The 26,300-nt window shown below is 56.6% G+C and overlaps 1 protein-coding gene across 1 annotated transcript in view; it reads left to right on the forward strand.

The window, feature by feature from the left end:
- The window catches only part of EFNA2 (ephrin A2), a 31,309-nt gene extending 16,379 nt beyond the window's left edge, over positions 1-14,930 (forward strand). The window contains exons 2-4 of the mRNA XM_031604182.2: positions 11,513-11,805; positions 13,246-13,311; positions 14,520-14,930. Of these exons, the coding sequence (XP_031460042.1) occupies positions 11,513-11,805; positions 13,246-13,311; positions 14,520-14,641 (481 nt within the window). The 3' untranslated portion in view covers positions 14,642-14,930. The remainder of the gene's footprint in view (positions 1-11,512; positions 11,806-13,245; positions 13,312-14,519) is intronic.
- Positions 14,931-26,300: the final 11,370 nt, after the last annotated feature.

Below are 26,300 nucleotides of genomic sequence, written 5' to 3' on the forward strand. Positions count from 1 at the left end.
TGCACGCAGCTGCGGGGCACGGCGGTGTGCAGGATGGGTGTGCATGGGTGCAAGCATGCTGGGGTGGGTGTGTGCATGCTGAGTTAGGTGTGTGTATGTGCTGGGGTGGATAAGCATGAGTGCATGCACGCTGGAGTGAGTGTTCATGGGCGTGTGCACGCTGCAGTGGGTGTGCACAGGTCCGTGCACGTTGGGGTGGTTGTGCGTGAGCGCACGCATGCTGGCCAGGCACGGCAGCGATCTGCAGAGCGCTGCAGCCTCCCCACCTTCTCTTCTCCTCACCTCCTGCCGGAGCCCTGTGCCCCGCTCACCTTTGCTGTCAGCCACCACCGTAAACACCTTCTGCTGCAGCGCCCTGCCCTGTCCTGAGCCATCTGGCCGCCGGCTTCAGCAGCGCTCCGCTCGCCCTCTCCTGACCCTTTCCCCGCTCCCACCGAGACCCCGTTCCTCTGCACCCACCCCACCGTGCCCAGCACTCGCTGGCCGTGCCCCCGTCCCCACCCTGCCGTGCCCTGCACCCACCCCACCCTGCCCTCGCATCTCTCCAGGAACAGCAGCAGGAGCCGAGGAGCCACGACTGACGGCGCTAACGCAATTAGCGTTACACTTTCCAGCCGCCGTCTCTCCGACAATGAATTTCTGATCTGATTACATTTGTGCTGACCCCGCCGGCACATCCAGCTGTCTGCCGCCGGCCTGGCGGGCGCTCCCGCAGCGGGCAGGGCTATGGGTTGGCGTGCCCAAAGACCCCCGGTGCCCCCAGCCCAGCAGGGAGGTGCCCGCATCCCCACTGCCGCCACCGCTGCTGCGCGATGTCACCCGCCGTCACCCAGCCGCAGTGCTGAGCGGAGGATGTGGGGGCAACGAGGGGCACCCTGGGGTGTCAGGAGTGCCAGGGGGCGTTGGGGACGTTTGTCCACGTGTCTCCCTACCAGCAGACCCCGCTCCCTGCGCCCTAACCCCTGCAGCGGGGCGGTGGTGGGGGACCGAGGGCAGCGCCAGGGGACCGGTGCCGCCCGGTTTTATTAGCGAGTTTAACCTCCAGCCTTCCTTACATGCCACAGTGCCCGTAACTAGTGCAGAGGCTGCTTTTATGTGCAAATGAGCCTTTTTTTTTTTTAATCTTTGACAGAGAATGTGCTGTGTTTACATAACAGAGGGCCCTGGTACTCTGGAGAGGGCCACTGACAGTGCTGGCAGGAGATGTTAAGAAAGATCTAACATTTCTGATCTCTGTTTAGCCAGAGGCACTGCGAGGCAGCGGGAGAGGGTGGCTGGGGGGTGCCTGGGGGAAGGCGGCTGTGCTGCTGCCCAGGGCTCTGCTCTGCTGCCCGGGGCACAGCGGGCACAGGGTCAGGGCAGGGGATGGGGGCACAGGGTGAGGGCACAAGGATGTGGGCAAGGGGTCGGGGCTGGTGGAGCTGCTGGGCTGCATGGCATGGGGCTGCATGGGATGGAGCTGCATGGCATGGGGCTGCATGGGATGAGGTTGCATGGGATGAGGTTGCATGGGATGAGGTTGCATGGGATGGGCTGCATGGGATGAGGTTGCATGGGATGGGGCTGCATGGGATAAAGTTGCATGGGGTGGGGCTGCATGGGATGAGGTTGCATGGGGTGGGACTGCATGGGGTGGGCTGCATGGGATGAGGTTGCATGGGGTGGGGCTGCATGTGATAGAGCTGCATAGGATGGAGCTGCATGGGATGGGCTGCATGGGATGGGCTGCATGGGATGGGCTGCATGGGACGGGGCTGCATGGGATGGGGCTGTATGGGGTGGGCTGCATGGGATGAGGTTGCATGGGATGGGGCTGCATGGGATGAGGTTGCATGCGATGGGGCTGCATGGGATGGGCTGCATGGGATGGGCTGCATGGGATGGGGTTGCATGGGGTGGGGCTGCATGGGATGGGGTTGCAGGAGCCAGACCGCAGGCACAGCTCTGAGCCTCGTGCTGAGGGTGACAGCTGTGAGCTGGCTCAGGAGAGGGGAAATGCTTTCCCTGCCAGCTTGGGTGACACAATGACCAATATCCTCACGCCTGCCAGGTTAAAATGCATTAATTCAGGGTAGTCCGTTAATGGCAATATTGATTAGTCTCAGTGCTGGACTAACGAGCATCCATGTTAATGCGGGGTGAGCGGTGTGAGTTGCAGCAGCTGGTACATGTCCAGGAGCTGGGGGTGGGGGGGATATATGCAGCACACCCCAAAAATTCTCTGTGAGCACCTGGGGGGGCTGAGCAGTGTCTCTGGCACGGGGAAACAGAGCGTTTCTCCGCCAAGCCCACATATTTCCAATTGACATCTGCTCTTTTTCTTCCAGGAAAAGTGAGTAACCTTGTGAGCCAGAGGAAAACCTGTCTTGTCTGTGCCTGTATCAATCAATCAATGTGTGTCTCCCCATCTCCCCATCCATCCGTCTCCTTACTGCACACAGCACTTTGTCATGGTGGCAGTGCCCACCATCGGGGTCCACCTGCTCAGGTCGGGTCCATTCCCAAACCAAAAGCCCTGGCTGCTGGTTTAGTGCTGTGCTGGGGGGGGGGGCTTTTGGGGGGCAAAATGCCCACATCCAGCTTTTCCCATTGGCTTTTCCATTTCTTGGTGTAACTTTGTCAAAGTCTCTCTGCTTTGGGCAGGGCTGGCACAGGGAAGTGGGGCGGTGGGTCTGAAGGTGCACAGTGGTGCCAGAGCAGAATACTTCAGTGGGATTGTGACCAGGAGGACAAAGTCCCACACTGAGGATTTCCATCTCTTTTCCTACTTCATTTCCCAGCACCTTCCATCCAAATTCCTCTTTGGTTTCTTGGAGAAATTAATTAGCATCCACACCACCATGTTAATTGCAGAGGAGCACGAAGGCACTGCGCTGCTTTCTGCACACCCAACTGATGCCAAACTCATTCCAGCATCCCTCTTCTCCCCTAAAACACATCGGTGGGGGGGAGCAGCTTGGTTTTGGGGTGCCCCAATTCCCCTGACCGCAGCCCCAGCCCTGTGCTGCTGGGAACGAGAACCCACGAGAAGTTCCTTCTCCCCAGGCACTCTGCAGTTCATCTCACACTTGAGCCAGCGCCGTGGTTCTGCCTCCAAATTAATATGGATGGCTGAGGGCACATCTCATAAGATGAGTGTGTCGTCTTGAGAGCGGTTGAGATGTGAGAAGGGCTGAGTGCTGCGTCGCAGGGTGAGAGCGAGCGGTGCGCCCGCACCGCTTGGAGCTGCAGGGTGCCTGGGGCATTTCTGCATCCTCTGCTGCTGCCTGCATGCTTTGGCGTGGCTGCAGGACTAGCAGCTCCCTGGGGCTCCTCGGGTGCGAATTTGCCAGGCAGGTCCATAGGGCAGGGAGCTGGAGGTGCCCCTCTGCCCATTGGCACTTTAGGAAAGCTCCGTGGGCGCAGCGCTCGGAACGCGCCAGCATTTAAACAAATTTTGTTTTCTTCTCTGTTATAAAAGTCTCCCCTTCGCCCGCGGGAGTGAGGATTGCTGCTCTTTTTCTAGATCTGCAAACAGGCTGAAATAATAGCTCCGGGTGTACCCATTTATCTATATGTCTATCTATTCATGCATCCCATCTCATCCCACTCTGTCACCCAGTCCTGTAATATCTCAGCATCTCCCTAAAGCAAAAGATGACAATAAAGTGTAAATGGGGAGTGTTGGCTCTGGAGCATAATGATGGCAATTTAGATGCCAGCCATAATTTTTCCGCTGTTGCCCCAGGTAACAGAGCAGTTGTCTCCTGGGGGAGCGCGGGGGAGCCCGGACGAGGTTACCTCTGCTTTCCCGTGGCCAATGGCCGCATGGCACTCCTCTGCCTGTCATCTGAATGGGTAAAAAGGGAAGGGAGAGGTCTGGAAATGAAGATGAGTGAACCTCTGGAGCGAGGGCTCGACAGCCTGGGAGGCTCTGGCTGGACACAGGGTCCTGGGGGATGGGGATGCTGCAGGGCCATGGGGATATTGCGGGGCCATGGGGACACTGTAGGGCCATGGGGACACTGCAGGGCCATGGGGACATTCCCAGCTTGCAGGACAGGGACTGGCTGCCCTGCTGCCCATGTCACCCCCTCAGCCTCTCCGCAGCACTCGGGTGCAGATTTCCCTCCAAGAGCAGCACAGTGAGCTGGCAGCGATTACTTCAGCTGGGAAAGTAAGCATTGGTGGGGAGCAGCAGCTCTGTGTGCCCATGTGCACGTGTTACACACACTGTGCTGCCCATCCCAGGCTGTGCAGGTCCCTCCTGGCTGCGCTTCTGCTCACTGTGGCCCTGTGATTTCCATAAAGGTGAGCCTGTGCAACACCTGCAGAAAGTTGCACAAAGCCTTTATCTGTGAGCAGCATGGTTGGGGTGTGCTGGCCTTGAAAGCATCACTCAGCACTATAAGGCAGCACCCAGTGCTGTGTGGGTGGAGGTAGCAGAGTTCTCACGGTGCTTTGGAGACGTGTTTTGCACAGCACTGCACCCTACAGCAATGCATCCCACAACCAGGAGCCAGATCAAAACTCCGTTCCGTGCTGGATGCTGGTGATGGATTCAGCATTAGTGGGGTTTCCCAACCAGCACGGCTCACTGTGGTGCAGCACTGCCATCTGCACCAGGGTACCACCATCCCCTGCTCATCCCTGCCACACAGCTCAGCCACGGGGCTGTCAGGCTGTGTTAAGCCCCAGGTAACCTCCCGTCGGTGGGAGCCGTCACCATCATCCCAGATAACTGTAATCGAGCTGCTGAATATGTAACTGGGATCAGAGTTTGGGAGTCAAGATAAATATTGATATTAAAGCTGTCAGGGCTGCCCAAGTGATGCCTGATGTTGGCTCCGCCAGTATCTCGTCAACCATGGCAGCACCCATGGCCCCGTCCCACGGCCTCTCCAAAAAGTGGGGGTGGAAAAAGGGGGAAAATGTAATGGTGTCCCCACACTGCACTCCTGCCCTCCTGTGTGCAGGGCCTCACACTGTGCAGGTGCTGGTCCCCGTCTCTGTCCGTGTCCCTGTCCCTCCTCTGCTCCCTGTGCTCCCACTTGCTCCTTCTTTATTTTTTTAATTAGCTGATTCGCTCTCCGGCGCTGAAGTGCGATTCCAGCCACCACATTTCAGGAAACCTCATTAACACAGATCAAAAGGAGCTTTTAATGATTTATAAAGGTGCAGCAGTTTGGAGAAATTAAATAATTTACGTGGTGTGTGTACGGCGGGTCCCTAAAGACCACATTACAGGCACACCACGAGCTGCAGCCAGAGCCTTGTTGGAGCTATGCCGAAACTGTGCCATGGTACCAGAGCCATGCCATGGGCCTGGAGCTGTCACAGTGCTGGAGCCAGAGCCGTGCTGTGGTTCTGGAGCATGCTGTGGTGCTGCACATCTGCATGCAATGAGATGTGCTGTGGAGCTGGCTGCTGTCCTGACGCTGCATGTGAGGCTGTCACCGGGCATGGGATGGGATGGGATGGGATGGGATGGGATGGGATGGGATGGGATGGGATGGGATGGGATGGGATGGGATGGGATGGGATGGGATGGTTGGGGTGATGCAGGCGTTGCATTTCTCCTGTGTGTGAGTGTGAGTGATGCTGGTGGCACAGCTGCAATGGCTGCATCCTCACCATAGTGCGCCCATGCCGGTGCCGCAGAGCGCTGGCCATGCGTGGAAACGCCGCGTTGCAGCAGGGTTTGTGAGCTGGAGGGGAATGAGGGGAACTGTCCTGGCTGGGAGGAATCACAACCCTTCTCTACTGGCTCTCCGCCCATTGCAAAGCATCTTACCAACATGTGTAAATAAATGTTGAGCGTGGTCCTTGAGATGGGGCAGGTGTGGGTGGTGATGGGGGTGGATGCAGAGTGCCGAGGGCTGAGCTCTGCCCGCATGGTGAGTCCCCAAAAGCAGCCCCAAGAGCTGCTCCACTTCCCCACGTGAGCTCCATGCGGGGCACCCTCTGCATCCCAGGCACGGGGACAAGCACACGGCACACATCTCCGCGCCGCAGCATCGCAGCTCCAAGGCTCAGTAATGGGGCCGGCCAAGGAGAAAAAAAGAAACAGATGGGAAAACTAGCTTAAACGTTCCCGGCGTGAAGTCCATTGCTGGCCACGGACATGCCAGGAACCAGCAGAGCGCCGGGATTAATGGAGAAAAGAGCCGGAGCGCTGCGGAAAGGATCACGCGTCCGCGCCTCCTCCCGCGGGAGTAAATTCCCCCCGGCCCCGCGGGCTGGGCGCTGCCTGGCGCTGCGTTTCATCGCCTTTTGCTGTTTTCTCGCACGTTTCCCGGCGGGGGGAGCGCAGCGCGGAGCCGCCGGTGTCCGCGTGGCTATTTGCATTTCCATCAGGTTGCGCTCAGCAGACAGCGCGGGGCGAGGCTGGGGGCTGCGGGGCGCGCCGGTTTATTTTGCGCTGTGAGAGGCTTATTACTCCTGATCACGCTGTGACGATTTGAATGAAGGAGATTGCGGGAGGTGAAGGTGGAAGGGAGAATTTTCGGGGCCGGGTCCCCGCGGTCCGGGGGACCCCTGGAGCCGCAGCCCCGTTCCAAGCTTTGCTCCTCTGATGGTTACACACCTCCTAATTTCCAGCCTCAATTTATTCATGGCCAGTTTATACCCATTTGTTTATGTGCCAACGCCGTTCTTCAGCTTAAATAGCTCTTTTCCATCCATAATATCTCCCCCCCACTCCCCCCCCCACTCCCCCCCCCCTGCAATGTATTTCAGTGAGTGCAATCATACCTCTTTTCAAGCTGTTCAGGAAAGAAAAAGCTGAATTCTTTAACCCTTGGGACACGGGCTGGTCGTGCAGGGTGTAACCGTGCCATGAGACAAATGCCCTGCATCTGCGTGGGGCTGCTGAGCTTCACTGGGGCTCCAGGAGAGGGGGGGAGGCTGCTGCCCAAGGGGAAACCGAGGCAATGAGGGCACAAGATGGGGTCTGGGTGCTGATACCCCAAAGCTTTGGGTGCTTTTGTGAGGTTTGCAGGGCAGGGGTGTGAGGGGCGCGTTCACCGTCCTCTGAGGGTCACCGGGATCTGAATTTAGATGAGATTTAAAAAAATGAGCTCGAGCTGGAGAGCGCGTGTCCTGCCTTGGCAAATAGGAGCGGCGCGGCCGCGGCGCCGGCAGGTGGGCACCGACAGCGGCTGCAGGAACCGGGGGTGCTGGGGGAAGGCTGGCACCCTGCAGTGCTCTGGGGATGCTCGTTTCCTTGGGGGGGGTTGTAGGAAAAGCATTGAAACAAAACCGGTGTGGAGCTCAGGTTTGTGCAGTGTCACCCGCTGTGGGGCTGTGCCATCGGTTGGGCCTTTGGGCTGTTCTCCTTTATGGAAGGGAAGATGTTGGGAGGGCGGCACCTGAGTGCTGCTGTGTCCGTGTCCGTGTGTCCGTGTGTCTGCATCCGTGTCCACGTCTGTGTCTGTGTCCCTGTCCCTGCAGCGAGGCGCTTCGTTAGCGCAGAGATTTTATTCCAGGCAATTTCACTCTGATGGGTTTCCGCTCTTATCATGCAAAAGGACCCAGCACATGATGCCGGGCGAGTTCTCAATTAACAGCCCCCAGGGATGAGGATGAGAGATGCAGCACGGGGGCACTGCGGGCGCTGGGACTCCCATAGACCGGGGTCGTCCCCCTCAGCCACCCCATGGGGATTCCTCAGGCCGGGGGGGGGCTGTGGGGTTGGGGCAGCCCCATCCTTCGGCCAGCAGAGCAGGCCGGGCTGTCAGGCAGCACTAACGGTAACGAATGCCCCTAATGAAGCACCCAATTAGCCAGGATCCCAGCCTTAATGGTAGCTGACAGAGCTGAAAGCTGCGAGTAGTCAATTGTCAAGTGCAACATCCCATCGGAGGGAGACGCCAGGGCTGCTCCATTCATCTTTGTCACGGAGAAACAGAGCTCCTGCCTTAACCCTTGGGCGCTGGGCGAGATCCGCAGCCCTATAGACCCCATGGCCCCATGAGCCCCACAGGCCCCATGGCCCCACAGACCCAAGGGCCCCACTACCACCAAGGCCCCACAGTCACTCCAAGGCCTTACAGGCCCTATGGCCTCCACAAGCCTCATGGCCTCATAGGCCCCACAGGCCCCACAGATCCCACAGGCCCCACAACCACTCCAAAGCTCTGCAGGCCCAGTGGCTCCCATAGGCCCCACAGGCCCCACAGATCCCACAGATCCCACAGGCCCCACAACTACTTCAAAGCTCTGCAGGCCTAGTGGCTCCCATAGGCCCCACAGGCCCCACAAATCCCACAGGCCCCACAGGCCCCACAGATCCCACAGGCCCCACAACCACTCCAAAGCTCTGCAGGCCCAGTGGTTCCCATAGGCCCCACAGGCCCAAGCTCTCATAGGCCCCACAGGCCCCCACAACCAGCACAGGCCCCATAGCCCCCACAGCCACACCAAGGCCCTACAGGCCCCATAGCCCCACAGGCCCATTTCAGCCCATAGACCTCTATATCCCCATAAGCCCATTTCACCCCGTAGACCTCTATATCCCCATAGGCCCCACGGCCCCACAGGCCCATTTCACCCCATAGGCGCCACAGCCTCTTAGGCCCCATAGGCCTCATGACCATCACAGACCCCATGGCCCACCCCCCACCCCCCACAGACCCCACAGCCACCCCAAGGCCCCATAGGCTCCATGTCCCCAGGGGCTGCACAGACCCCACATCCCCCACAGGGCCCCAAAGTCCTCAGCCCCACATATGGCAGCAAACTCTCCAACCCCACTCACAGCCAAGGCACATTTCCCTTTGTGCTGCTGCATTTCACCATTTTTTCACCATTTTACACTGTTTTTTGGGTGTTTTTTTTTTTTTTGCCACTTTGTGTCACACGGTAACACAACGCCACCAACGTCACTCCCAACCGTGGTGGTTTTTATTTTATTTTATTTTATATTTCAAACCAGACGAATTAGCGCCGTGCCTCATTTAGACAGCTCCAATCCCACTCCTTCTAATTAGCACGGCCTGGCAGCCCTGCTGAGGGTACGGCGTTCCAGGCGGCGGGTTTTTAAAACGCTGTTGACATTTTGCGGACTGAACGACTTAAACGATAACAAATTAGCAGACGGTGCCGTGCGTGCTGCCCGTAGCCCTGCATCCCTGGGTGCGGTGGGGATGGTTTTGTAGGGAGGGCTGTGCATGAAGGTTTGCTGGAAGGAAAAGCCAGGGTGGACCCAAGACAAAAGCACAGGCAGCTGAGGGACCTATGGTGGCTGTTGTGTCCTTGTTACATGGAGATGGGGAACTTTGGGATGTGGAGATGGGGACCTTTGTTACATGGAGATGGGGACCTTTGTGACGTGGAAGTGGGAACCCTTGGCACATGGAGATGGGGACCTTTGTTACATGGAGATGGGGACCTTTGTGACGTGGAAGTGGGAACCCTTGGCACATGGAGATGGGGACCTTTGTTACATGGAGATGGGGAACCTTGGCACATGGAGATGGGGACCCTTGTTACATGGAGACGGGGACCTTTGGCACATGGAGATGGGGACCTTTGTTACATGGAGATGGGGACCCTTGGCACATGGAGATGGGGACCCTTGTTACATGGAGATGGGGACCTTTGTTACATTGAGATGGGGACCTTTGGCACATGGAGATGGGGACCTTTGTTACGTTGAGATGGGGATGTGCTTTGCTTGTCCCATCTCCATCCCTGCACGCCCTGGAGGATGAGCCCCATCTGGGAGTGCTGCATGGCACCATGTGCCACCCAGGGCTGTAGGGATGGGGATGCAGTGTGGCATTGCACCTTGGCAATGGGATGCCCAGCTGTCTGTGCTGCCTATCCCTGTGTGTCAGCACTGTCTCTGTGTCCCACCATGACCTGTGTCCCCCCAACCTGTCCTGTCCTAACACTGCTCCCTAAAACCTCCTTCTCTTTACACTTTGTGCCTTCTGACCCTAGCACTGGCTCATGTCTCTGGGGCACAGTGGGGATGGGGACACAAAGGCACTGCTGCTGACCCCCCCCCATACACACCTACAGTGTTCCCAACCAGAAGTCCATTGTGGGGGGATGGGATGGGGGGGTTAAGGACCCACTTCCAGCTGAGAGCCCCATGCTGGGACTGTGCTCCCCACCGCTTCCTGGCCCCGTCTGCTCCATTCATCACAGCTAATCAGCTTTAATTCACCACTTTGTCAGTCCAGCAAAAGCCCTTGGAGTCGGTCGATCTTTTTCTTCCCCCCAAAACATAATTATTATTATTATTCCCCTGATGAGCGCGAGCCCTTCTGTTACAATCGCCTTTTTGCTTGGACTTAAATAACAATCATTAAAATAAATAATTTTTTTAAATAAAAGGAAGAGAGAGGAGCTTTGCACATTTCTCTCTCTCTCTTTTTTTTTTTTTTTTATTGTTTTGTATGTGTTTGAAATTGTTTCCCAGTAAATCGCGGCCCTTTGTATTAATTTTACATTTTAAAATGTTACCTTGCCAGGGGCAGGGTTGGCACAGCCGACTTGGAAAAGGAGAGGGAAGGAGAGAGAGAGAGAAAAGCCCTTCTCCTTAATTAGCGCGTTTCCCTGTGTGATCAGAGTGCTTATGAAGTGGGTAACGAGTGGGAGGGCGGAAGGACTGGACCCCACCACACACACACACACCTCATCCCTACATCCCTTTTGGGGTGCCAGTTTGATCAACCGGTTCCTGGGTTGTCATTGTCCCCGTTGGGGACACACAGGACATCCATGTGATGAGTTGCAGCCAGCCTCAGCCTGGGTGCTCTGAAAGGGGGCACAGGGCAACAGCACTTTGAATGGGAGGGGGTGGCTGTAGGTGGTTGCTCAGGGTGCAGAGCACCAGCAGTATGGGATGCATATGGGATACACACCGCAGTGCCCGAGAGCTGTGCTGCAGGAGCTTTCAATTAATTAGCAAAGAGGGGGGAAAAAAAGAGCAGAAATGCTGTGTGGTGTCCTGGGGGGGCACAAAGCTGTGCTGGGGGGCTGCAGCTGGGGGTCCCCGGGGTGCCAGGGGCAGAGGCCAGGTGCTGCAGGGTGGGAGCTGCCACGCGCAGCCCTCTCCCGTCTCTGCTAATCCCTTAATCTCTCAGATAATCAGTGCCAAAAACGCAAATTACAATAGGATTGTGGCACGCATCGGCATTAATACCAAAAGGGTCGATGCTATCGTGGTGAATAATGATTTTGTGCTACTTAGTAGCGAGCGTCGCGGGCTTATTAATCTTATAACAACGAGGTGCCGGGTTTAGTCTTCTGGGGTTGGTGTGGGGGGGGGGGATGGAGTTTGTGGGGGGGGGGATGGAGTTTGTGGGGGGGACTGCAGCTGGGGGGGTGAGGGTTAGGGTTAGGTTGGGGTTAGGGTGGGGTTGGGGTTGGGGTCAGGGTGGAGGGCAGAGTTGGGGATATGGTTATGGTGAGGGTCGGAATGGAGGTTGGGGTCGGGGTCGGGGATGGGGATGGGGTTGGGGTTGGGGTTGGGGTCAGGGTTGGGGTTGGGGATGCTGCTGCTGATGTTGCTGTGCTGCAGGTTCCACCGCGGGGATTACACCGTGGAGGTGAGCATCAATGACTACCTGGACATCTACTGCCCGCACTATGAGGAGCCGCTGCCCGCCGAGCGCATGGAGCGCTACGTCCTCTACATGGTGAACTACGAGGGCCACGCGTCCTGCGACCACCGGCAGAAGGGCTTCAAACGTTGGGAGTGCAACCGCCCCGACTCACCCAGCGGACCCCTCAAATTTTCGGAGAAGTTTCAACTCTTCACCCCCTTCTCTTTGGGTTTCGAGTTTCGCCCCGGTCACGAGTACTACTACATCTGTGAGTGTGGATAGCACCCGTGGCACTGCAAACACTGCACAGCCCTAAAACAGCACCCACACACAGAGCATCCCCTGCTTTAACATCCTCCTCCAGAGCTGCAGGAGGAGAACCACAGGGAGAGAGATGGGAGCAGAGTAACAGAATGAAAATAAATGAGCGCCCGCGACCCCGGCGCCCAGCGTGGCACAGGAGGCACCGCCGCCGCTCTCCTCGCCGTGCTTATCTCCATTATTATTTCTCCCCCTTTTTTCCTATAGCATCTGTTTGCAGCCCACTTAATTTGTTCCTTTTATCTATATTAAATTACCATTTGCCCCCCTCCTCACCTCGCTCTTTCCCCCTTGCAAAATGTCACTGGCGAAATAAGCGTGTCCACAACTCTTCTCTTTCCACCCCCCTCCGCCCTCCGTGCCCCGATTTATTTTATATATATATATATTTTTTTTTAATTTTTTATTTTATTTATTTATTTTTTATTATTTCTAACGTCGTTAGGGAGAGATTACACAGAAGTAAATGGTGAAGCTGATCATTGCTAAACCGGTTAGGATTCATGTCATGCGGAACATTAGAAATTACGCCTCTTTGAGGCGCCGTATTTAGCAGACATGAAAGAAAAGAAATTACCTCCTCCTCGAGCTCGCAAATTGGAATGCCATTAACCTCCCGGGCACAGGGATGGAGGCCGTGCTGCTGCGTTGGGTCAAGGGCACGTGGGGACCCTGGGGACAACACAGAGCCGTGACCTTCCCCGAATGCTGAAATCACAGCACAAGGGAAGGACAGAAGAGGGAAAGGGGAGAAGGGCTGCGTGCTGCCCTGAGCTGTGTCCCAGAGATGGGGGTGGTGGTGGCATGGAGTTGGGGGGACAGGTAGATATACCCCCCCTCTCACCCCCCCATCCCCCAAACCCCCACCGGCTGCTCTTCTGTGAGCCAGGTCCCAATTCCCCCCTCCTTGCAGCTCGGATGAAACTTTATTGTGAATAATGCTCCTTTCTCTCCTTTAATTCAAAAAAAAAAAAAAAGAGAGAGAAGAAAAGAGAAAAGAAAATTAAATTCCTTTAAAAACATGTATATAAAAATCACATTTTCTCGTATTGAGCGGGGACTTTCACCGAGGTAATTATTGCAATTGCTCCCATTGTCTCTCCCAGTGAGCTCTGCTTCGCTCTGCCTTCTCCTCCTCCTGCCATGCAGACCCATTGAGCTCTGCCCCACGATGGACGGAGCCACCTCTGCCCCCACAGAGCCCCCAGCCCCACCTTCTGCATCCCCCCCCTGTAGCTGTGTGCCCCCTATGGGGCTGCTGCAGCTGAGCATCGAGGCTGTGCCACGTTGGGTCTCTGCTGTGAGCCCCCACAATGCAGGGGGGGGGTTCCAAGCTGCTGTTCTGCTCTCACCCAGCCACTTCTCTCTGCTTTGTGCTCCTCTGCAGCTGCATCTCCCCCGAACGTGGTGGACAGACCCTGCCTCAAGCTGAAGGTTTACGTTCGGCCGACGAGTAAGTGATGCATGGGGCCACGGCCATGCACCCATAGTGGGAGAGATGACATACATTTGGCCCCGGGGGGGGGAAGATGTGGGGCAGGAGCCATTTGGAGAGCCACGTCCCATCCCTGCAGCACAGCGGTCCCCAAGGCTGGGGGCTGGGGGGTGGCACGTGGCCGAGGTCGCTGCCCGCTGGGTTCCAGATAGAGGGAAAAAAATGATAATCTCTGCACAGTGGCTACTTTTCAGAATCAAATAACTCAGCCATTTAAAAAAACAAATTAATAATTTTCTTCTCCTGTTAACGTGTAATTAGCAAATGGCAGCAGCTCTCCCTGGGGAAGGGCTGAGTGCCTGCGAAATGTCACCATTTAAAAGGATGTCTTTCTTTTTTTTTTCTATTTGCATGGCTTTAAAATAAAACCCAATATAATGAAACCATCTGTAAAAAATCATTCTGTTTTGTTCAGGACTAGGGCATGACGGGGGGAACCTATCTCTCCCGATATCATTTTTTTTTTTTTTTAATACTATTTTTAATAATGTCAGCATTACATTACGCGGGTGCCTGGCTGAGACGTAGGGCTGCCTTTGTGCAGTGCAGTGAGGGCAGTTTTCTCCCCATTCCTTGGGGAGATCTGTTTGGTGCTGAGGGTTGCTCCCTGTGCCACACATCCCTGGCACGGACCCTGCAGGAACGGAGAGCGGTGTGAGGGGCAGCGCTGCTTTCCCTGGCCATGGCTCTGTCCAGATCTTTAATCCAGTGATCAGCGTGAGCAGGCAGAGCCCGGGGAGAGCGTTAAGAGCTTGAGTCATCATTTGACTCGTAGAGCCGAAGGCGCCGCGCTGCTGGGCCGGCTCCAAGCCTGGCTGCTGTCCGAGCTGCTCGCACTTTGGATCCCATCCACCTCGTGCAGAACTGCCTGCACGTTTGGCACACAGGGACAGGACCCCCACCGCGTCCCCTCGGTGCCCAGCCCTGCGCAGGGACATTCTTTGGGAGCCACAGAACCCCGTGCGCTGCTCCATCAGTGGGCAGAGCCCTTTAGTTTGAAGGATCCCATTATTTTTTGGGTACACAGGGGTTTGGTGCCTGGCTGTGAGGCTGAGCTCCCTGGGCACGCAGCACCCATCCGGACCCCAACCCATTATGGTGCCATGTATCCACGGTGCCAGGCAGGTTGCGCCAGCTCACGCCTTTCCTCTCTTTCCTTTTTGCAGACGATTCCCTCTATGAGTCCCCAGAGCCCATCTTCACCAGCAACAACTCGTGCTGCAGCCTTGCAGTGCCGCGTGCCGTGCTGGTGGCTGCGCCGGTCTTCTGGACTCTGCTGGGCTCCTAGCGCCGCGGGACGGACAGACGGACGGGACAGGACACAGCCTCAGCACCATCACAGGACACAACTGGGGCTGCACCACTGCCAGGAGCCTCACTGCACCCTGCCCGACCGCATCCTGCCCTGCACTGCAGCAGGGAACGGGGATCCCGCCGTGCGCACGGATTGCGCCCATCCCTGCGGCAGCGACCCTCCCGTAGGATGCCTGCTTTTTACATTTCTAGACCAAATATAGAGTCCTGTTGGGTGGTTGTTTTTTTTTTTTTTTGGTTTTGGGGTTTTTTTTGTTTTGTTTTGTTTTCCTTTTTTCTTTTTTTTTTTTTTCTTTTTGAAAGATTTTTTTTTTTTTTTAAATTTTTGTTGGTTGATTCTGCTCGGGCTGCCCCGTGTCAGACTGACCCAACGCGGGGTCCCTTATGGCACACTGCCCTCGTCCGGCGCGGCGAGATGGATGGACAGATGGATGCAGCACGGTGCCACTCACACACGGGGACAGAACCCCGGATGGACACGAGGACAGCGGGGCAGCCCCGTCCCTATTGCTCACCATTCCCATGGGGCAGCGATGCAGCAGTGCCTGGGGGTCCTGCGTGGCACCAGGAGCCCCTCCGGGCGCTCGGCTGGATCCGGGGCTGGAGCGGGGCAGTGGGCACTGCCTGTGCCTCGCTGGGGCTGGATCTCCCCCCACCAGGATGGAGCAGCCTTTGTGTCTGCGTTCTCCTCCTCCTCCTCGCTGCCTCCCAGCACAGCTCCACCATCGGCATCATCCAGGGGGTGCAGATGGGGCCACCACACAGCCGTGCCCACGCTGCCCCCAACGGCTTTGGCTTCTTCTCCTCTTCTTTTTCTGCACCCGTGTGGAAATCCTGATCTGCCGTCAGCCCCACAGCACGGGGCTGGGAGATGAACCAGAGAGGGGCCCGACCCCTCCTCGCCTTAAATCCGGGACTGTGCCCCCCCTCACCCCCAGGGGGGGCTCACGATGGGGACGGCGGCCCCGAGCCCATCCCATGGACACGTTCCCCACTTGGCTCCCCCCATCCCTCCTGTTGGGGTCGGGGTCCCCCCCCCCCCTGTACATACAGCCGCCAGGCACTACTATACTGTGAGCGTATTTTTTTTTTTATGTATTGTCGAGAATGAATTTTATGGAAGGGTTTATTTTATTTTTATTTGATTATTTTTTATTTTCTAGACTTAGGACTTGCTGAAATCTCTGCAATAAGCTCATCTCGAATCATAACCCCCACCCCCACCCCCAAAAAAAAAAAAAAAAAAAAAGACAAAAAAAAAAAAAAACCCTTAAAAAAATATAATAATAATACAAAACAACACTAAAAAAAAAAATGCATTCCTACCCCCTGTGCCCCCCCACCCCCCCCCCTCTGTCCCTGTGTGTCCTGACCGGGTCGTGGTTCTGGAAGGCAAACGGGCGCATTGTGGCTCTCCTGGCACCGGTACCCCTGGGGGCTCCCCCCCCCCCAACCCTGGAGAGGCCCCCCCCTGGCCTTCGGTCTGTGTTTTATATATATATAGATTATATATATAAATATCTATATTGTGTACAGCGACTGTGAGAGAGTTGGGGAGCAGCGCTGAGGCAGCAGCACTCGCAGGGAGCTCTGAGCAGAAAGGGGGGCGGGGGGGAAAAGGGTTGGGGAGAGGGAGGGGGGGGGGGGGGGGTCGCTTGGGTCAGTTTTTGCGTTGGGAGCAGCCCGTGGTGGGCGTTGGGTTTTTGGGTTTGGTTTTGTTTTTGGGGTTTGTTTTTTTGGGTTTTTTTTTTTTTTTTTTTGCGTGTTGGTCTCCTATAGCTTCGTCCTTCGCCACGCCGCTTCTCGTCCTCGACGTCGTGCTGATGGTATCCGGATCACCACTTCATTTGGATTCTGTATTTTTTTATAATAAAATAAAAATAAATGTCATGTGAGGTCCCCCCCCCCTTTCCCCCCTGCTTTGGAGACGTGCCTTTCCCTGCCGCCGTGCTGCGGGCTGAGCCTGGAAGCTGCTGCACGGACCCAGCAGTGCTGGGGTGCAGTGGGATGCAGTGGGGTGCATTGGGGTGCAGTGGGATGCAATGGGGTGCAGTGGGGTACATTGGGATGCAGTGGGGTGCGGTGAGGTGCATTGGGATGCAGTGGGGTGCAATAGGATGCAGTGGGGTGCGGTGGGATGCAGTGGGGTGCATTGGGATGCAGTGGGATGCAATGGGGTACATTGGGATGCAGTGGGGTGCAATAAGATGCAATGGAGTGTGTTGGGATGCAGTGGGATGCTATGGGGTGCAATAGGATGCAATGGGGTGCATTGGGATGCAGTGAGGTGCAGTGGGATGCAATAGGATGCAGTGAGGTGCAGTGGGATGCAATGGGGGTGCATTGGGGTGCAGTGGGGTGCAATAGGATGCAGTGGGGTGCATTAGGGTGCAATGGGATGCAGTGAGGTGCATTGGGATGCAGTGGGGTGCAATGGGATGCAGTGGGGTACGTTGGGATGCAGTGGGGTGTGGTGAGGTGCATTGGGATGCAGTGGGGTGCATTGGGATGCAGTGAGGTGCAGTAGGGTCCAGTGGGGTGCATTGGGATGCAATGGGGTGCAGTGGGGTGCAATAGGATGCAATGGGGTGCAGTGGGGTGCAATAGGATGCATTGGGATGCAGTGGGGTGCAGTGGGATGCAGTGAGGTGCATTGGGACGCAGTGGGATGCAATGGGGTGGCCATGCTCTGTTCCCTCCCTGCTCCCCAGCCCCACTGGTGCAAAGGGGCCGTGACGCCAGACCGCCGAGCTGGGTGGTGTGTTAATTACGGGAAGGATTTAATTACCACCTTAATGAATAATAATGGATATTAAATTAATTAATATGCAATTGTTGATAGTATTTAATTATCAGAGGCGCTGCAGCCCGGCAGGTGGGCGCTGTGGGGTGGGACACACACGGCGTCTCCCCAGGCGCCCCTCTGCCTCAGTTTCCCCATGTGCCATTTTGGGGTTGGTGACATCCCTGAGGGTCCCCCCCCCGCCCCCACCTCAATGCTGCTGCCATCTGTGTCCCCCCCAGGGCTTCCCCATCCCTCTGAGCTGCTGCCCCATGGCACAGCAGCTCTGGCACCAAACACCCACCCCTGCGTGTTGTGTTTCTCACCGCCCCACACACGACTTTTCTCGCGCCTTCGTTCCCAGCGTTTTAAACGCATATTTCAACATAATGAGCAGAATAGGAACAATCCGCCGTTAATGAATGCAAGCTCGTACAGCTGATCCGAAGCTCTGAAGTTTGCCACGAGAGGGTGAAAAACTCATTTTGCTTTTTAATGGGACCATCTGCGTGCCAGCACCGATGGAACGGGACCGCGGCGCGCCGGGAGAGCGCCCGGGGGGGCCGGGATGGAGCGACGGCGTGAGGCTTTTTCAGCCCAGATTCATGATTTTTTTAACACATGGGGTTGGAAATACGGAGTTAAAAATAGCGAGCTGGCAGGCGTAAGGCTGAGACGGATCGTCGTTAGTCATTAATTAATGGAGTCATAGATTTTTAAGGCCTGAAAGGGCTCGTTTGGCTCAGCCAAGCTTTGCGCTCCGGAATGGGCTGTGTGGTTTTGGTGGGGACGGCCCTGTGCCCAACGGAGCGCTGCGGGGTCACACGTCATGTATGGCCAGCCGTGTCTGAAATGGGTTTTTTACGGACCCAGAACTCCTGGAGCAGCAATCTCATGTTGTAATTGAAGCTGGGGGCACGTGGGGGTGGGGCGTTCGGGAGCCGTGTGCCCATCCCACCCTCGTGCAAAAGGCAACTTCATGAGTGGGTCTGGGCTTGATTGGGGTTTCCTGCTGTGCAAAACTCCCCCAGCCCTGAGCTTTGCAGCCCCACTGCGCTCTGTGGTCGGGGTTCCCAGGATGATGGGTGCGGTGTTGCCCCACAGCGAGCGGTGATGGGCTCTGGGATGCAGCTGCACTGATCCATCAGGACCACAGCACGGGGCTGGGGTGCAACGAGGGCACAGCACAGAGCTCCCTGTGCTCCCTGCTCCCTCCTCCTCCTTTGGTGTTGGTTCCCAGAGGCTGCACTGTGCTGCTCCCTGCACCCCCCTGAGGTGCTGTGCCTTCGCAGTGCTCTGTGCTGGATGTGATCAGTGGGTGCTGCAGGACTCAGGGTCTGTAATGCACCAGGGTTTGCGTGGGGCCATCAACATTCTGCAGAGTGCATCAGGGACCCGGCAGCAGCAGGACCATGGGGTCATCCTCGTGACCCCATCCCTGCAATCCCATCCCTGTGATCCCATCCCTGCAATCCCATCCCTGTGACCCCATTCCTGCGATCCCATCCCTGCAATCCCATCCCTGTGACCCCAACCCCATGACCCCATCCATGAACCCATCCATGACCCCATCCCCATGACCCCATCCCTGTGACCCCATTCCTGCAATCCCATCCCCCTGGCCCCATCCATGACCCCATCCATGACCCTATCCCTGTGACCCCATCCCTGCGATCCCATCCCCCTGACCCCATCCATGAACCCATCCATGACCCCATCCCCATGACCTCATCCCTCTGACCCCATTCCTGCGATCCCATCCCTGCAATCCCATCCCTGTGACCCCATCCCTTGACCCCATCCCTGCGATCCCATCCCAGTGATCCCATCCCTGTGACCCCGTCCCCATGATCCCATCCATGACCCCCTCCCCGTGACCCCATCCCTGTGACTCCATCCCTGTGACCCCATCCCTGCGATCCCATCCCCCTGGCCCCATCCATGACCCCATCCATGACCCCATCCCTGTGATCCCATCCCTGTGACCCCATTCCTGTGACCCCATCCCTGCGATCCCATCTCCATGACCCCATCCCCATGACCCTATCCCTATGACCCCATCCCTGTGACCCCATCCCCATGATCCCATCCATGACCCCCTCCCCGTGACCCCATCCCTGTGACCCCATCCCTGCGATCCCATCCCCCTGGCCCCATCCCTGACCCCATCCATGACCCCATCCCAGTGATCCCATCCCAGTGATCCCATCCCTGCAATCCCATCCCTGTGACCCCATCCCCATGACCCCATCCCTATGACCCCATCCCTGCGATCCCATCCCAGTGATCCCATCCCTTGACCCCATCCCTTGACTCCATCCCTGTGACCCCATCCCAGTGACCCCATCCCTTGACCCCATCCCCGTGCTCACTGCTCCCTCCCAGGCTCTGCCGCTGCTCCGTGCCCCCCTCTCCCCCCACGTCACTGCTCTCCTCGTGCTCTGCAGTTGTCACATCTGCGCTTCGTCCCCCGCTCCCCCCTCTCCTCTCCTGTCCCCGGCCTTATCTCCTGATAGCTACAAGTGATACAGCCGCAGCCGTCCCTGGAACAAGCTGCCGGCTGCCGAGCACCCAGGAAAACACCTGCTCAGGGGATGATTTATGGAAATAGCACGAGACGGGGAGCGAGGAGAGCTGAGTGCAGCACGTGGGGAGGAGCGCACTCTGGCACCGGACCGCTCAGCAGGCAGCACCGCAGCATCCTCCCGATGGATGGATGGGGGATGCAGAGCTGCTCCAGGATGGGACACGGGGTGAGGACACGCGGCGGGGGGACCGGCGTCGTGCTCTGCCGCAGAGCCCCTGACGTGCCGTCCCTCTGCGGCCATTGATTTCCATGAAATAAGGCAGCCGGGTGTGTAATTGTGTACAGGCACCGCAGCTCCTTTACATGCCATTCTGCAGGGCCCTCGCCAGCAGGAAATGAAACTTTTCAGGCCACTAGACATTGAGTTCGGTGCTTGAGCTGCGCGCTCCCAGCCCCCCCCCCCACCCCCTCCCCTCCGCCCCGTGGAATAGGAGGAGGGAGCGGGGCTCTGCGTCTCGCAGGAGGGGACGGCGGTGGGGACAGAGGGGCCCCCCATGGCCCCATCCTACTGTTGGCTGCTGCTCCGCCTCTGCAGCCCCTATAGCCCAGGGGGGTTCGCTCCCCCCGGCACCGAGCCAGCATCGCTCCCCTTGGCGCTCCCGCAAGGTAACCGGCATTATATCCGGACCAATTGCTCCAGCATGATCCTCCTGAATGTTGCACAGCATGTACACGGCGTCTTATGTAAAATACATGCCCCTGGGCGAGGCTTTTAATAGCGCTGCTCCTGCCTGGGGGGCGGGGGGGGGGCCGCTCTCTGCCACGGCGGTGCCAAGAAATGATTGAAAAGTTGGGGCTCGCCGTGGGGAACACCCCGCTGGGGGGAGCGACGTGTTTTCATTTCCCTGCCAGGTAACAAATGGAAAGAATTGCAATGAATGCTAATGGCCAGGGAGCTGCCGAGGGGCTGGGGACGGGGACAGGAGCTGCCAGCGTTGCAGAGGATGATGCCATCATGGATACCCAGCTCGTGGGATGCCGCGCGCTGAGCTGCTGCACCAAAACCATTCCTTCTGGAGGCCAAATGGAGCTGTGTGATGCACCAACCCCTGCACACAGTGCAGCTCCAGCTCCAACATCCCCAGCACCGACATCCCCAGCACCGACATCCCCAGCACTGTGGGGCTTCAGCCACATCCTGCCGGGCAGCATGAAGGGCCGCGCCGTGCCGGGCTGTTGGTAAATGGAGCTGGGCTGTAGGCAGGAGGGTAAACACGGATGAATAGCCTTCATCCACTCCAGTAAATATTTTATATCACACACCAAGAAAAGACACTCCTATTTAAATGATTTATAAAGGAAGATCATGTAGAGGTTTCTATAAAATATGTAGGGCTCCTAATCCCGACATCATCAAGCAAAGAGGACTGAAATCATATATTACCTTTTCAACAGCCTTGCAGGCTGCAGGGATACAACTGACAAATAAAAGTGTGTTTACAGCTTTTGGGCTCCTCCGGGGAGAAGTAAATCACAGCGGGGGTGGGGAAGGGGAAAGGAAGCCGGAAATTAAGTGGCAATTTCTGTCCGTCACAGCAGTGCGGGGCGGGGGGACGACGGGATCACTGCGTCCAGCATCTCAGTGCCAGGCCGTGGGAGCAGCGATGCTGTGAGTGCAGGGATGCAATGGGTGCAGGGATGGCATGGGCGAAGGGATGCAACGAGTGCAGCAGTTCTGTGGATGCTGCGGGTGCAGCTCCTGGGTTGCAGCGCTGCAGCGCTGCTCGTTGCAGACAGATTTGCACAGGGGTGCAAACCCCCCCCCCCCCGGGGCACCCAGAGCAGCAAGCTGAGCACGGAAGGATTAAAAACAACCCCCCCCCCCCCCAACCACATCAGGGATGGAGTTTTGCATGCGCAGCATTTAGGATGAGACCCAACATGATAACACTGGGGTCTCCTCTCCCCACAGCCCTCCATCAGCAGTCTGGGCTTGGAGCAGAGCAGTCCCTGCAGGCAGCGCCGGCTGCACGGAGCAACCCAGACCTTGGCAGTGATTTTGCATGCAGCCACAGGAGCCCCGAGCCGCAGCCAATGGGGCCCTCGGCGGAGCGTTATTAAGGGATTAGCAAGTTGTCTTGGCTCTCAATTGTAGATAAGTGCCGCATTTTGTATTATCTTTTCACACTGCACCGCGAAGGATGACAAAGAGACAACATGGGTGTCATGGCCTTCAGCATATCATTAAGGGTAATTTGTCTTGCGGGGAGGGGGGGGGGGGGTTGGGTGGCGGGAGGAGAGAGGGAAGGGAGAAGAGGAGGAGAGGGAGAGGAGTCCGAGGGATTAAATGGGAAAATAGGAGATTAGGAGTGAGACGCGAGCTGTGCGGTGGGATGAGGGGCAGAGGAACCCACGCAGCCCCTTCCCCTGTGCACAGAGGAGCCCAAACCCAGCCGGCCCCGCTCCATCACACCAGCAGCCCCGACCCGGCTCGGCATCGAGGGGACGGGAGCAGCGGTGCCTGGGTCTGGCAGAGCTCTGCTCCATCGGTCGATCGATCAATCGGGGATAAAGGCGCCGCTATCGATCGGGAGATGGCTTTGCAGAGGCCGGGTAATGGAAATGTGTGTCTGGAGACAGCCACACGGAACGGCCGAGCCACGGCATTGCCACGGGGACACACGGGGGGGGAGGAATCCCACAGCCGTGCCCAGACAGCACCCAAAATCAGCTCAGCCCCTTCCTGACACCGGGGGCGTGAACCCAAAGTGCACAGGAGCTGCGTTGGTGTGGGGATGGGGATGGGGATGGGGATGCGAATAGGGATGAGGATGGGGATGGGGGTAGGGATGGGGATGAGGATTGGGATAGGGAAAAAAAGATGGGGATGGGAATAGGGATGGAGATAGAGATGGGAATAGGGATGGAGATGGAGATGGGATGGGGATGGGGATGGGGGTAGGGATGGGGATAGGGGTAGGGATGGGGATGGGGATTGGGATAGGGAAAAAAGGATGGGGATGGGAATAGGGATGGAGATGGAGATGGGATGGGGATGGGAATAGGGATGAGGATGGGGATGGGGGTAGGGATGGGGATAGGGATTGGGATAGGGAGAAAAGGATGGGGATGGGAAAAGGGATGGAGATAGAGAAGGGAATAGGGATGGAGATGGAGATGGGATGGGGATCGGAATAGGGATGAGGATGGGGATGTGGACAGGTGTGGGGATGGGGATAGGGAAAAGGGTGAGGATGGGGATGGGAATAGGGATGGAGATAGAGATGGGGATGGAAATAGGGGTGAGGATGTGGATGGGGATGCGGACAGGTGTGGGGATGGGGATGGGGAAAAGGGTGAGGATGGGGATGGGAATAGGGATGGAGATGGGAATAGGGATGGAGATGGAGATGGGGATGGAAATAGGGGTGAGGATGTGGATGGGGATGCGGACAGGTGTGGGGATGGGGATGGGGCATCCTCCCACCCGAATGCCCCCTCCCTCCCCTCCCCTTCTGATAATCCTATTTTTGAACCAAGGGATTAGGATCAATACTTCACTCCTAATGCTGCGGTAATACAGTGTTACACCGCCAGCGCCAGATCCCTGCTGAAACACTTAAGGTAGTTTAAACCCATTTGTGTCGGGGAGTGCCGTGAATTCACAACGAGGTTTTTTTTTCTTCTTCTTCTTTTTTTTTGCAGAGCCGTAGCGCAGCGCTGGTTGATGGGTGCCGTCCCACAGCTGCCCGCTCTGCGTACGGCGCCCTGCAGAGCTGCAAGGGGGGGGGCAGGGCAACGAGGCCCTTGTGCAAACACCCCTCGTGCAAACCAACAACGCCCCTCGTGCAACGGAACCCTCGTGCAAAGCGTTTTGGGTTCAGGGTGGAACAGGGCGATGCTTCGCTCCAAATTGGCCGAGGGGTTTCCAGGCGAAATCCCAGGGAATAGAAACACAAATATTTCCATCCAGTGCTATAATTATGAATTAGAGCAAAGCTCTGTCTTTATTAGGTGCTAATAGAGATAAAGGGGGTTTTGAAATGCAAGGCACAGCTATATAAATGCTAATTCACCCAGAGACCTCCTCTCTCCCCAGACCGCCAGAACGAGGGTTTCAAGGCAACTTCTCACCAAAAAGAAAAAAAAAAAAGAAAAAGCGGTGAACAAACTCCAAGAAAGCATCTCAGCAACTTCATTAACTCTGCGTAACAACGCAGCGCTCCACCCTCTGCCCCTGGGGCTGCTGCCATGGGCTGGGGACCCTGCTGTGCTCCAGCTGTCACCCAAAGGTGTCCCAGAGCTCCTGGTGGGACGTGGGTGCTGCTGGATGCACCTGCATGCATGCTGACTGCAACGGCGCATGCACTGCAGCATGCATTGGTGCACAGGTATTGCAGCACGCAGATCCATTGCAGCACGCACTGCTGCACCCACGTGTTGCATTGGTGCACGTGAAGCTGAACTGCTGGGCATGGAAACGACACAACATGTGACGTTGGGATCATTTGTTCTCGCCCCCACCAGCGTTACCCAGTGCCCCCCATCCCTCTCTTAACCCCCCTTCCAGCCCATTGGGGATAATTGCTTTGTTTACCACTTCCCTGACCCCAAAAAGACAACGGGATGTTGCACGAAACCAGTAGGTTCCAAAAGCCCACATCTCAATGTGCTGCAGGTTCTGACCCCACGCAGGTTCGTGGCTGTGAGCCCGGCTCTAATCAAGAGCTGATGGGGAACGGCTGCAGAACGTTCAGCAAACGCTGCTGCCTTCGGTTTAAGTGCTTAAAAGCTTTCAAGGTGGGTTATTAGGGAAATGGGTGGCGTGGATCCTAATGAAGGGAAAGGCAGGCTGCCTCCACGTGTTGGATCGATGCGCTCCTGCTCTGCTCTGGGCTCCTCCTTTTGGGGCCTGCAGCCAAATGTGATGTTGGGATCGTTTGTTCTCCCCCCCACCAGCGTTACCCAGTGCCCCCCATCCTTCTCTTTATCACCCCAAATCTATTTTTCCATTTCTCTCTGTACCTATTTTCAATCCCACGCAGAGCAATGAGACAATCCCACCGCTGCTCAGCCAAAAGGTGATCAGTGCAATTAGCAGTAGCACTGCTAATCACTCCATAGGGCCACGAATGGGTCCGTGCCCCCTTCTTGGGGCATCACCCACTTCTGCATCCCCACCTGTCTCCTGCAGCACCCAGGAATGCAATGGGACCTCCTGGGATCAGCCACAGAGGGGCTCATCCCTCCGAGCTCCACCGAGCTCAGAATAGTTTTCAATTAAAACAAAAATATCCTATAATAACCCACAGAGGGCTTTTTATTTCCTTCCCTCTTTTTTTTTTTTTTTTTTTTTTAAAGAAATAAATCTATTATGAGGAGCTTAGAGCTGTATGTAAAACCGGCGAGGGACAATTTGAGGATTAGGGATCGGAACTGTCCTGGTGTGACGAGCAAAGAAAGGAAAATCCCATAGGGCCAAAAGGGGGTGAGGACGGCCTCACAGCTGCCCCTACAGCATCAAAGTCATTTTGCTGCAGCACCCCTGGCTGTGCTCCCATTGATGGCACCGGTCACTTCTGGGTGCAGACAGAGGCAAAGGGTGATGGGCTGTTAACCCCCCCCACCCCATTGGGGATAATTGCTTTGTTTACCACTTCCCTGACCCCAAAAAGACAACGGGATGTTGCACGAAACCAATAGGTTCCAAAAGCAGGCCTGCAGAGAGACACAAATAAAGGCAGCACGGAGGGGTGGATAATGAATCCCTAATGGGAGCAGAGCTCACAGCACCAGGCTGCGCTTTTGGGGACTGATAGCCGCCCTCCTGGCCCAGCGTTGCAGCACAGAGCTGTGCCATATGGGCTCAACGGGGCAGGAGGGGCACCCCATCCACACACTGCCACCCCCAGACCCCCTCCCAGCCTCCTGCCTTAACGCACCACCTCTATTTATTCTGCTCCTGTAACTGTAAAATTGATTTTCTTGCAACAAGACGCTCGTCTTTCACCACTGAACGCACCCAAATGCTCCGACAGAAGACACTGGCAATTTTTAATTAGTTTCCTTTATATCTTTTGCCTCCCCGAGCAGGGATGTGGAACCGGAACAGGGAACCCAAAAAAAGGAACAGGATCCAGAGATGTCAAAACCTTTTTTTATTCTTGATACGATTATTAATAACACACAGTTTACCTAACGAGGCAGACGGGCGTGGAGAGCAGGAGCACAGAGTGGTGGGGAAGTGATTATGGGATCTTACAGGAGCATCGTTACATCTTCCCTATGACCTCAGAGCAGCTCATTGCCTCCTGGCCAACAGCT

Source organism: Phasianus colchicus, chromosome 28, assembly GCF_987193195.1.
Source record: "Phasianus colchicus chromosome 28, bPhaCol1.hap1.1, whole genome shotgun sequence".
Lineage (NCBI taxonomy): Eukaryota > Metazoa > Chordata > Aves > Galliformes > Phasianidae > Phasianus > Phasianus colchicus.